Source organism: Hemitrygon akajei, chromosome 11, assembly GCF_048418815.1.
Source record: "Hemitrygon akajei chromosome 11, sHemAka1.3, whole genome shotgun sequence".
NCBI lineage: Eukaryota > Metazoa > Chordata > Chondrichthyes > Myliobatiformes > Dasyatidae > Hemitrygon > Hemitrygon akajei.
Genome location: NC_133134.1, coordinates 144,778,396 through 144,792,145, shown reverse-complemented (window position 1 = coordinate 144,792,145; position 13,750 = coordinate 144,778,396). Strand labels below are relative to the sequence as shown.

The 13,750-nt window shown below is 39.4% G+C and overlaps 1 protein-coding gene across 1 annotated transcript in view; it reads right to left on the bottom strand.

Moving 5' to 3' along the window:
- LOC140736101 (tyrosine-protein kinase HCK-like) overlaps positions 1-13,750 on the bottom strand; it is a 153,710-nt gene that overhangs the window by 11,095 nt on the left and 128,865 nt on the right. Inside the window, exons 11-12 of the mRNA XM_073061864.1 lie at positions 2,398-2,551; positions 501-632 (exon numbers count right to left, since the gene is read on the bottom strand). Coding sequence (XP_072917965.1) covers positions 501-632; positions 2,398-2,551 — 286 coding nt within the window. The remainder of the gene's footprint in view (positions 1-500; positions 633-2,397; positions 2,552-13,750) is intronic.

Below are 13,750 nucleotides of genomic sequence, written 5' to 3'. Positions count from 1 at the left end.
GTGCAGTCTCGCCTCTCTTTAACCTGAGTAGTAAAAAACTCCCTTCACTCCGAAAAATCAGCAGTTCACTCGCAGCCTTCTTGCATCATCCCTCACTCGTCTGTCTTTTTGGAATGCAGAGCACCTGGAGGAAACCCAAGTGACTGCACACAATCTACTTAAAGACACTAGCAGAAATTAATCCCTGATCTTACAGCCATTGCACCGGAAAGCATTGGGGCTGACTATTTCTCTATGATGCTGCTCTGGTCCAATGTTAAATAAGTACCTGAGTCAGGGATGTAACCACTGCAGTATGAATATTAAATGCATCTATTTCACACTGACCTCCACAGATATAGGGAGTACACATTTGATAGGTATGAATATTAAATGCATCTATTTCACACTGACCTCCACAGATATAGTGAGTACACATTTGATAGGTATGAAGTAAGGCAAGGTTCATGCAACAAAACTACAGTTCTGCTTAGCATGGAAGGATGACGATCTCTACAGACCTGGATATGGAGTTCGGCCATATGTGATAGTTTCCATGAGAACGATTCCAAAGGACCACACATCGGACTTGATTGTAAATGATCCAAAGTTAATGGCTTCTGGTGCTGTCCATTTAATGGGAAATTTGGCACCTAGCAAGTAGTAAATGGAGATTATAGAATCAATGCCTGGAAGATCAACATTACAAAAACACAAGAGATTCTGCAGATGCTGGAAAAACTGAGCATCCCACACAAAATGCTGGAGCAACTCAGCAAGTCAGGTAGCATCTTGCTGAGATGGAGTCAACTCGCTAAGGTGCATCAAGCAAGTGAAAATTCTTTCTGCTTCAGTACAGGGCATATTTCACATGCAAACCTGCAATGCGATACACAAACAATTGTTGTTACCCTGCACTATATTGGACAGTTTTTCTAAAGCCACATGCCTCTCTACTTATTGGTCACTGAAAGACAGAATGAAATCCAGTTATCTCTTTCTGAACAGAGTGCACTGACAATGGGTTTATACAACAGTGAATGGCAAAATGCAAAATGCAGTAAGTATCACCAACTTAGCATGGAAGGATCTAAACTTCAGTGAACACTGCAGACATCATTAACCTTGTTCCTCACTGAGGTATAGGGAGAAAAACTGCTCTAAAAACATTTGTTTAGAATTTATAGATACCTCACGGTAACAGGCCCTTCTGGCTAAAGGTGGCCGCGCTACCCAATTATGCCCACTGACCTGAATATCTTTGGAACGTGTGTGGAAACCAAAACACCCACAGGAAATGCACGTGGTCACGATGAGAATGAACACAATCCTTACAGACAGGTGCCCTGGTTACTGGCACTGTAATAGCGCTTTGCTAACGTTATTTATCACGCTACCCCGTGCTACCATGGGCCCAACACATTGATGAAATTATGAAGAAGTCGTGACAGTGGCTCTACTTCATTAGGAGCTTGGGGAGATTGTCTATGTCACCAAAGACTCATACAAATTTCTATAGGTGTAAGGTGGAGAGCATTTTAACTGTTTGCATCACAGCCTGGCATGGAAGTTAATGGATTGCAGGAAGCTACAGAGAGTTATCAGCTAATTCTATCACGGGCACAATCCTGCCCACCATTGAGGGTATCTTCAAGAGGAGGTGGCATTCATCATTATGGACCTTCACAATCCACAATATGCCCTCTTCTTGTTACTATTATCAGGGAGGAGTTACAGGAGCCTGAAGGCCCATGTTCAAACCCCTTCCACCATCAGATTTCTGAACTGCCCATAAATCTATCACACGACCTTGATTTTCCTTTTTCTCCCTCTGCTATTTATCTATGTAATTTATAGTGATTTCAATGTCTTTGCTCTGTACTGCTGCCACAAAGGAACAAATTTTACATCATATGTCAATGATAATAAATCTGATTCACTGTTCTTAGAATAAGACAGTAATGGGACCTCTTCCAACAGTGACCACATTAGTAATCAATTTGATTTGAAGGAATGAAGAACGACACAAATAAAGTTTTAGATTTAAGGTGAACGTTGCAAGGAAAATATGATTACTCTACAGATGAACAGAAGAAGCTTTAGTATAATACAGATCTTGTACATACCTTACTTGAAGAATAACATCTGCAATCATTAATTTAGGTTAGAAATAGAATCAAGCTAAATGAAATGGCTTGTACAGATTGCAATGAGGTGCGGAAACTCAGAAAATTCAGAGATCCACAAAAGGCAACAGAGGATATATTGGATGCAATATGATGCTAAATGTGATTTCTGGACAGGCAGAATATTAATTAGTAGTTTCAGAGACACTTAGTGATAATGGTGCAGTTGCTGGCTTGCAAACTCATCTTGTACATAGCTGGGGATGCAGACAGCTTCCATGGATTAACATACCTTCTCTGGCTGTATATTCATTATCTTCAATTATTCTGGCTAGGCCAAAGTCAGCGATCTTGCAAACCAGCGTGAGAGACACTAAGATATTGGCAGCCCTCAAATCTCTGTGTATGTAGTTCTTGGATTCAATATAGGCCATTCCTTCTGCAATCTTAAAATAACAAGTCATTAGAATTACATATGATTCAATTAAATAAACATTCCTACACCATAAGGGGATAGCTAATTTTACAATAATTGATTTACAATTAAAACACCAGAAATTTATTCACCCTGATAACGAATTGTTTATGATATTCCCTAAGTTACTTCAAGATTAACTATTAGTTAAAAGTTGGAGCAGCATTAATTACCCAACTGCCAACTTCAACACGAGTTTCAAGTTGAATCACTTTCCTTTTCTGAAGGACTGTCATTGCTTGGCAACAAGTCCAGGATCACAGACAGGACATAGAATTTCCTCTGGTAATCACATGAGTGGCACATCCAACAGTGATGCAACTGGTTTTAAAGAATGGTTATAAACTTCCTCTACAGTTTGGCAATTAAGTTTATACAACTGTTTAATCTAAATGAGAAGTATGATATAATGGTGGCAAAAACCAGACAGAAATAACTTTATTGTCTGAACTTCTTCCTTAATCTAAGGTTTTCTGTATTTTTTTTGTGCACTGAATTGTAGGATGTAGATGGCACTAGCAAGACCCAGTATTTATTGTCCATAGCCAATTGCTCCAGAACTGTAGATGCTGTTCAGGAACAACTATATCAGTGGCTCTAGGGTCACATTTAAGCCTCATAAGGCTGATAAATGGATTTTGCAACAAGTTAGTACTTATGGTTACTGTTATTTACATAAACTTAACTTCCAAGCTGCCATGTGATATTTGAGTTCATGCCTCCAGATCAGACTTGGGGCTCTGGACACTAGTCAATTAATCAAGATTCAAGATTGGTTAATGTCATTTCCAGTGCACAAGTGTAAAGGAGAATTGTTACTGCAGATCCAATGCAGCAAGTAAAAAACACAGTAAAGACAGACTAAAAATACTATATATACATATATATATATACACACACAGTTTGTATGTGCCTAAAGTAACTCTAGATACAGGAGTATCTGCACATAAGGCTACGATCACCGTATCTTTGCAATACAACTAGTACAAAGGTACAGTAGGAAAATAAAAAAAGCCTAAAATAGTATTACTGTTCATTGCTAGGAAGCTTGAATGTAAAGTTAGTGAGGTTTTGCTTTGGCTATGTAGTGTAATACCTCATCTGGAATATTGGACAGAGTTGGCTTACTCATTTAGGGAAGAATGTAAATGCTTTGGAAGCAGTTCAGAGAATAGAAAAACAATTGGAATGGGATATTTGTCTTATGAGGAACTGCTAGCACTTAGAAGAAAGCTAGGCTAGTTGATTGAAACACAAGGTGCTGAAGTGTCTTGCCGGATGGCATTGGAAAAGGTGTTTTCTCTTGTGGGAGAATGCAGAACCAGGTGTTCTTTAAAAAATAAGCAGCACCCATTTAGGAAATAGACACCACCTTTCCTTTCAAAGGCATGAGAGGTTTTGGAACATTTTCATTCAATTAGTGGTGAAAGCAGTGTTTAAGGCATGTGTAGATCGATACATGATGGGCAAGGGGATAAAAGCTTACCACTGGGAAATGTTACCATCAGGTCAGCCATAGTCTTACTTAATGGTGTAAAAGACTTAAGGGGTTATGTTGACAGCTACTGCTCCTAATTGGTATGTTGGTATGTGCTGTGATATATTTCTTCTGGCTGGACTCATGGCCCTGTTGTTTGTCCATCCCAACCCATTTCCACATCTATTCTAAGCTTCTATTTCATTCTGTTTATAATTAGCTTCTTTCCATCATTCTTTCTTTCTGTTTTGATTAATATTCCATAATCTACATTAAAAAAAATTTCAACCACACTCCAAATTTTAATACCACCCATCTTCTAATTAGGAACAAGTCCGGTTCACCCACCATCCCCAAAACAACAAATTTCACAACGTATGTCACTGATATTAAATCTGATTCTGATTACTCTAACCTGTACTGGCTCCTAATCGAGGAGTGCCCTATTTCAGTTTTTTTTTCCTGAAATCCAGCCCTAAGATCCACAGAGATAATTGTGCTCCTCTAAATCTGGCTGATAGCACATCTAAGAACTTAACTATGCAGCATTGTCTTCTGATGTCAAGGTCCTATATTCTGGAACCACCTCCCCCCACCAAATCTCCATGTTTCTCTATACTTTTATATTTGTTAAAATATATATCTTTGGCTGATTTTTAGGTTATCTTCGTATTTCCTCATACATCATTTCGTATCAAAATTTTGAAATTGCTTCCTTGATCTAATACACATGAATTACAGTGAAGCTATCGATAAAGGCAATAGGATTATAATGCAATACATGGATGAATGGAAAGCCTTCCCTCACTCCACCCTCTGTTTTGCTTTCAATAAGAACAAAGAAGTAGAGAAGGGGATGAAGAAAGTAGTTTCATTTTCCAAACAGTATACATTTTACTTATCGTGGACGATGGCCAGTTTAATCTAACAGAGGAATTCCTGTAAAAATCATTTTCTCTCCAAATAATTAAACAAATTCCAAGAGTTTTGCAGACAACATATTATGTGAAATGGACATTTGTACATCTTTTCAAATTTTCAAGGAATATGCTTCAGTTTATGCATTGTTGTTGACAGTTCCAAATACAACTATTGGCAGATTGAGTAGCCAACAAGCCACATCACAAAATTCACCAGATAGCCCAGGAATGATTGGGGAGTCAAAAATAAAGCAACTGAATTTTAATAGAGTTTTCCTTGCTGTTTAGTAACTAGCTTTTCCCAGTTTTTCCTCTCTTCCTCAATCTTTTTCTGAGATTAATAATAATGCTGAGGCTTTATAAGGCACTGGTACGTATTGTGAGCAGTTTTGTTCCCCTTATCTAAGGAAGGATGTGCTGACAATGGAGAGAGTTCACAGGAGGTTCACAAGAATGATTCTGGGAATGAAAGGTTTATCAACTGAGGAATAATTGATTGCACTGGGCCTTTATTCGCTGGAATTTAAAAGGATGAGGTGGGGGGAGGGGAATCTCATTGAAGCCTATTGAATTTGAAAGGCCTCAGAACAGAGGCAGAGTAGATGTTGAAAGGGTATTTCCTATAGTGGCAGAGTCTAGGACCAGAGGGCATAGCCTCAGAACAGAGGAATGTCCATTTAGAAAGGAGATGAGGAGCAATTTCCAGAGGGTAGTTAAACTGTGGAACTCTTCGTCACAGGTGGCTGTGGAGGCCAAGTGATTGGGTGTACTTAAAGCGGAGCTTGATAGATTCTTGATTAGTCAGGGAGTGAAAGGCTATGGGGAGAAGGCAAGAGAATGGCTTTGAGAGGGGAATGGATCAGCCATGATGAAATGGCAGAGCAGACTCGATGGACTGAGTGGCCTAATTCTGCTCCTTTGTCTTATGGTCTTGTTTATATAATCCAAAAATAATTTTAAAAGCCTGGGATATTCTGGAAAACAGACCATGTGGTCAAGTTGCTGCATTAGCCCATGGAATAGCTGCTCATGTGAATATTTAATACTCAACTATCTTTTGAACTTCACCCAGTTTCACTTTCCTTGGGAAGAACAAACCATGCAATCTAACTTCTGTGGATTTGCTGTGGTTTAAAGCTTAAGTATTTGGGCAGAGGATAAAAAGGAACTTTTTTTTCAGCTCCTACTGTAAATGTTGAGCCTGTTAAGCGGAACATGTTAAAGAGCATTTCCGTGTACTGTAAGGCATACACATGTTTAATGATATTTTTAGAATGCAAACCACCTCAACCATTGGCTTTTGAAATACTTGCACATGACCAAGACTACTGACATAGGATATTGCTGAGATAAAATATGCACAAACCGTTTTTGATCAGTTTACTCTCGGGTCCCAGAGGCTTCCAGTCACAGGGTGACAGCTGTTAACTGTTTTAAGTAACCCTGATAAAAAAAAAACTGAGGGGCTGACACAGAGCAAGCAAATAAAGTGAAAATTTCCAGTTCCTCAAATAGTACTGCATTTTAGCAAGCAATGGTATTTTGGGTCACAGAACACATTTGAGAGCTTCTTTTTAGTATGATGATTCATAAGTGATATCTCATGGTAGGAGGAAAGGTAAACATTGTCCAGCCTGATTCTGCCTTCTCCTAAAATCCCCCCAAGAAGGATATATTTCCCCCCGCAGGGACTTTAAGATGGTATTCAGGACAATGAACTCCAGCCAACTTCCTTGCTTGCCTTCCTCTATCACCTATAAGTAAGTAAGCTACCCTGATGAGATTAGTTAACAGTATAAAAAGAAAATTAAAACTGGGAAATGTAGGGTTTTCTATGATTTTGTGTTGGTGAATTTTATGGTGATTTCTATGTTGGTGAAAATTAATGTAGTCTTTGATCGTTTGACCAACTGCTTTGTGACACCTCGCTCTCAGGAGTGGGCAAGTGTGCCTGATAAGGGTTATCAGTTGGCCAAAAAAACAGATAGTATGCTGCAACAGCATGTTAGTGTAAAGAAGTTTTATTTAGTGCCAGGGAAAAAGTGCCAGGCTGCCCAAAAGTTGTGTAGAAAAAAAAATACAAGTAGATAAATGAAAAATAAACATACATGCATAAAAATTTACAAATATAGATATGTTTTCTCCATGACACACTTTGTCTTTAACTTTCCAATATAACTATTCACCAACTGTCAACTCCAAGCAAAGGCAGACTGAGCATTTAAATCTGCCTCCACCTGGCCTAGAAGGACCAGGAAATTCTACTGTTGGTCTTTGGGGGGGGGGGGGGGTGTGAAATCACATGATCAAACCATAATAATTATTTCAGATGCAGAACTGGAACATTTTAAACATGGATTCTAACATCCTATAGTTTTATTCCACAACAAATGCCTTGGTTAAACTCACAGATCAGTGTCCACATGCTCAGACGAATATAAAAGAATAATGCTCCCCAACTCCTCCCCTCTCACCAGTGGCGTTGCCTGCCGTAAGGCATATTGCACCTGCTCCCACTAACCCAGGCATTATTTTAGGATGCCCCAAACCATCCCTAGAGTCTTCTGGGACAGTTCTGTTGTCTACAAACTGATGTAATGGTATGAGTGAAAAGAAATTAAACTGTTAGGAATGCCTGTGTCTAGCATCCTAATTTTTATGAGTTATAAACAGTACAGCACATTAATTGAAGGGATTGTTTTGATTAGCCAAGTTAGCAATTGTTTTACTGTTGGGGTATGTAAATGGTGAACTCCCAAGAAATGTAGAATGGGAGGACAAAGTGTGTGAACTACTGGGAAACTAGACCAGGGACAGAACGAGGACAAGTGACTAATCAGGTAAAGGGGCAATGCTAGCGGCAGATTTAATATTCCCACCCTGTTCTGAGACACCCTTGCTTCAAGAAAATGAGATACATTAATATTTTGTCAATTCCTTTCTAATGCCCCATATAATCCCAGTGGCCATTATTAATGTTATTAACAATATAATTTTGGAGATTCCAACCTAAAAATTTAAAAAGCATTTAATTAAGTTTTCTTTATTTTAACATTTTTAAACAACTCACTTGCTTCAGTTTGGTCTCAAAGTTCCCAAGGTTGCTTCTAAGTGATTAAGGAGCAAGTTTTGCTAGACTGGAGTCCAACAGCACCACAGATCTTTAGCTACAGAATTTTCAGCTAGTCTCCTACTTATATGCAGTCAGTAGGTAATAAAGAAGTCTGAGACCCACCAAATGACAGATGCTTCCACAATCTGTCAACATCCCCAGTCAAAAGCTCTCACATGGAGTCCAGTGGCACTAGCCAGTGATACTGAATTTTCACTCCACCCTTATAATTATATGTTGGGTCAGCCTTAATGTTGATCCCATTGACATCAGTGGGATTCTTGGGCTTTGCATTAGGAGATGAAGTGAAAGGCAAAGAATTTAATTTAAAGGTAATATTTTTAGCTATTTGTAAATATAATGACTTCAATTAATTTAAAATACTTTTAAGTTTTTTAAATATAGGTTTAGATGCCATTCTGCATTAGAGACATTTAAAAATTATAACGCCATACAGTTTTGATTTAAGTCAAAGCTCCAGCCCTAATTTTGCCTTCTTTCGAAGACTGTCAGGCATGTTTTGGGATGGAGCCTTTCATTCTTCACTGCATGGCCATCTGCATTCTTTCTAGATGACTGAGTATCTGCTGCGCGTGAACTTAAACAAGATCTGGTCAACATGTATGTGGTTGTAACTTAGCCAAATATTTAGGGGCATCCACTGTTTTAGTTAACTATGTAAGGATTTCACAGATATCATGAAAGATTATACAATGCTTGAAGAATTCTCAGGTACTTCTTGGCCACAATAGCCCAAGTTATAACTAAGGTGACCACAAAACAATGGGACATGGGTTGCAGCAGCTGGGATTACAAAAGTACTTGTCAAAACTAGTCAGGATGGGGAATAGTGAACTCACATTGCAGGTATAATGGTTCTTAGCAGACAAACAAGTCTACAAGCTTAATTTGGCTATAGTGGAACACATGATCATTGGAACCGACATGTTTACTCAAAAATTAGCTATTATAATTCATCTTGTATATAGAATTGTGTAACACATTACAATAGTCCCCACCCTCCACCCGGTTTCACCTATTGCCTACCTCCCCATCCCCCATCTTATTACTCTGATTGATCACCTTTTTTTCTAGACTTGCTGAATGGTCTTGGCCCAAGTCAACAACTGTACATAGATGCTGCCTGGACTGCTGAGTTCCTCCAACATCTTGTGTGTGTTAAATTACAATAGTTATTCAGATGTTTAGAATAATTGACCCAGGCTAATAATAAGGAAGACAAATGGAATGTTACACTTGAAAGCACAGGGTACGCCATGCAAAGGTTAGGAAGTCTTTCAGCTTTTCTGGGCGTACGTGAGGACATACTTGTTGTGTGGTGTGCTATGTGCAGGTTTGATTTCCTCATTTAAGTAGGAAGCTGTTCAGAAGGTTTACTGGAATGATATTTGGTATGCAGAGATTGCCTTAAAAGGAAAGGATAAACAAGGTTAAATTTTACACATTGAATTTCAGTAGAATGGCATGTGATTTTATTGAAGGATACAAGATTCCAAAGGGGGTTAATGACAGTAGATGCTAAGAAAGTATTTTCTCTCATGGGAGGAAGAAACTAGAATTACAGTCATAGCTTCAGAAAAAGTAAGTTGCCTATTTAAAAAGCAAGTTATAAATCTTGGATTTCACTAGTGATGCACCATCAATAACTCTCTCTGAGACATAAAGGCGAGATATCGGCTTTTATTGACTGGAAGAAAGAACAAGCAGTAGTTGACCACCATACTACATCCTGGAGAATGAGGGCCGGGCTCAGGCCTCAATCGCCTTTTATACAGGGGTCTGTGGGAGGAGCCACAGGAGCAGTCAGCAGGGGGCATCCAGACAGGTATATGTAGTTCACCACATTTAGCCTCAGCCATTCTCAGAATATATTTAATAATATACATTTCCAACATATATTTATGGAGTACAGAGTAAGGATTGGAAGCCAAGTTTGTGTATTTAATATTTCAGTATTATTTGAGTAATATTGAAATACATTGTTTGAGTAAGCATTCTTTGTTCATTTAAATAATTCTTTATGGGTTATATGTAAAAGCACGTGAATGGCACATGTCACTATGCCACCACGTCATATGCTAAAAGCAAAATACGAAGTGTACATGCTTTCTCAGGCTCCGGTGTTTTTCTTTCATTTAGATTTATGTTGTGGAGTTACAAAACTTAACAGTGGCAACAAAGAGTTAAACAAATTTAAGACAACTACCTACCTGTTGAAGCACAGTGAGAAGTTAAAGCTAAAAGACAGCGCAGAGAGACGTTGGAGTTAAAAAAAAATGTTATACAAGATGAGTTAAAAAAGGAGAAGACTGTCAAGTTTAAAAAAAGGCAGGAAACAAGACAAATGCACGGGTTCATAAACAGTGAGCAATGGGACACAGGATTGGGTAGCCTTGAGATTTACGTGTGAAAACTAACAAGAGACAAACAATATGGTTTACACTGGAAGTGAACAGCAAATTAATTAAAATGGAATGGACAGTGTCTCAGGTGCTTCAGTCATTCCACAAAATGAGTCTGATTGGGATGTCAAAGGTACTGAACTGAAGTCTGCGGATATCCAACTAAGAACTTGTACTGAGAAAATATAACTCCTGTGGGAATGACATTCATAACAGTGAAATACAACAACCAACAAGCCACATTCGGCTTGTACGTGGTAGAAACAGTAGGGCCAGCATTGTGCAGACGTGATTGACTGAGGCAGCTGCACCATGATTGGAGACCCATCCACCATTTGCATGCCACATACCCTGTAATAATCAGCAACTGAAATAAATTAAGAAAAGTACTGGATAATGCTTCAACAGTGTTCAAGGATGGCATTGGAAAACTCAAACATATCAAGGGTAAAATAGTTTCAAATGAAAATGTCACACCTAAGTTTTACGAAGCCCGTCTTGTTCCTTATGCCATCTGTGATAAAGTAGCCAGTGAGCTAGACTGCATGGAGGCTGAAGGAATTCTTTCCAAGGTTGAGAGGAGCCCATGGGCAATGCCAGTGGTCCCAGTAGCCAAGAAGAATGGGTCTGTCAGGATCTGTGGTGATTGTAAGATCACCATCAACCCAGTACTGAACATAGATCAATACCCTCTGCCCAGGATAGAGGATATCTTTGCAAACCTTTCTGGAGGAATATACTTAAGCAAAGTGGACTCAGATGAAACCTTAGATGCAGATGCAGGAAGAGTCCAAAGAGTTTCTCACCATAAACACTCACAAAGGGCTTTATTGCTATAATAGGCTTATTTTTGGAGTAGTATTTGCACCTAAACTCTGGCAGAAAACTATGGACCAGGAGCTGCAAGGCTGAACAGGCACTTAGTGTTACCTGGATGATAGGAACATCTCCGAAATCTTGAGACAGTGTTAAAAAGAGTAGAAGATTGTGAGGCTCAGTGAATGACACAAGTGTAAATGCTTCAAACCAAGCATAACTTATTGTGGTCACACCACTGATGCACAAGAATTTCACGAGGGTGCTGAGAAAATTCAAGCAGTGGTAGATGCCCAAAGGTCAAAGGACATGTCACAGTTGCAGTCCTCTTTAGGATTCTCCAATTGACAGAACAGGTTCCTGTCAAATCTGGTTATTGTGCTCCACTTCTTGAACTCATTACTACAGATCAGGAAGAAACAGAATTCGACAAAGCTGTGTGATGTGGCTTTCCAAAAGGCAAAAGAAATGGTGATGGCAGACACTGTACTCACACATTGTGAAACGCATCGTCCAGTGAAGCTTCCCTGTGACGCCTTGCCTTTTGCTATAGGTAGAGTCATGTCACATGTTATGAGTAACAGAAGTAAGCACCCCACAGCCTTTGCATCACTTTCCCTTACCACTGCAGACAAAAATTATGCACAGATTGACAAAGATGCCTTAAATCTGGTTTGGGGAGTAAAATAGTTCAACCAGTACTTGTTTGGGAGACAGTTTATCCTGGTTACTGATCATCAATCACTGGAGTCCATTGTCAACCCACAGAAGGGTGTTCCATTAACAGAAGCAGCATGAATGCAGGGATGGGCTCTGTTTCTTGGAGGATCCAATTAAAGAGGACATCTAATCATGGAAATGCTGATGGATTGTCCCATTTACTCTTGGAAAAGGAAATAGCTGAAAAATTTACAAAAGAGGTCACTCCTCTTGACGTCTTCTCCCTGATACAAATTGAGTCTACCTGTTACGGCAGAAATAATTCAATGGAAGACCAGAAAACTCGTCACACTGTTTTAGGTCTACATGGTCACCCTAAATGGCTGGAAGTGCAGCAGAAATTCCAGTTCCCCCAGTTTTACTAGCACAAGGATTAACTTGCCCCTGACAGGGGTTCGCTTATGAGGGGATTGAGAGCTAATGTGTTGTAGGAGTTAAATACCAGTCATCTAGTCATGGTCAAAATGAAAGCTTTGGCTAGAAGCTTTGTCTGGTGGCCTGGGATAGATCAGCAAATCACCACGCACTGTTTGGGATCCCAAGATGCCAAGAGCAGCACCTCTCCATCCTTGGGAATGGCCTCCATTTGGATTTTGCTAGTCCATTCATGGGCACAGATTTCTTGGTAGTAGTGGACGCAGCTACAAAGTGGCCAGAAATGTTCCCAATCGCCTCCACTACAGACTCCCACACTGTTGATGTGTTGAGAAGCCTCGTCTCATGGACTGGTGTTCCAGAATATTTGGTCAGTGATAACGGACGGAAATGAATGGAACAAGACACATTACATCTACACCCTACCACCCAGCTACAAATAACTTGGTGGTAAGGTTTGTCCAGAGTCTAAAGAATGCACTGTGAGCATTGTCAGCAGAACACACTAAATTGACACTGAATCAGAAGCTCACTAATTTTCTTCTTGCATATCGCAATGCAGCACACACCACAACCAACACCTCACCATCTATGCTGTTCCTTGGTCATCCCCTGTACTCATGCTTGGATCTCCTCAAACCCAATCGCAGAAGGAGTATACTGGACAAACAGCTGAGACAAATTGAGGGTTCCTCAAACAAGGAGATTCAATGTTGCTTTCCTGGACAAGAAGTCCTGGCAAGGGATTACTGATTTGATCAAAAGTGGGTATTCGCAAAGTTTAAGGACAGAACTTGATCGTTCTCCTACACAGAAGAATTTGCGGTTGATGCCATCTGGAGACAACACATTGATCAGCTGAGGAGAGCAGAGTCAACTGTTAGAGAAGAAAGGAGCCCAGAGCTGTCAGAACCACTTCCTGCAGCTTGGAGGAGGCCTCAGCACCTGAGATTGTTTTCACAACCACAAGTCTCAGTGTGACTCCCCTGGTCAGGAAAGATGTTACACCATAATTCTCCATAGCAATTAACCATTTAGGCCTGACTGTGGATGTTTGTATTCTGGTTGTATTAGAGACATACATATATACTGTATACTATGTAAGTTAAGATGCATTCTATATTGAGTTGGAGTTTATAGCTAAGCAGGGAGGAATATTGTGTAATTAATATTTCAATAATAGTTGAGTAATATTGTAAATATATTGTTTGATTAAGCTTTTTTGTTTGTTTAAATAATTCATTATGGGTTATATGTAAAAAACAAGTAACTGGCATGCATACATCACTAAAAATAAAAAAAAATTGAACTGTACACGTTTTTCCGG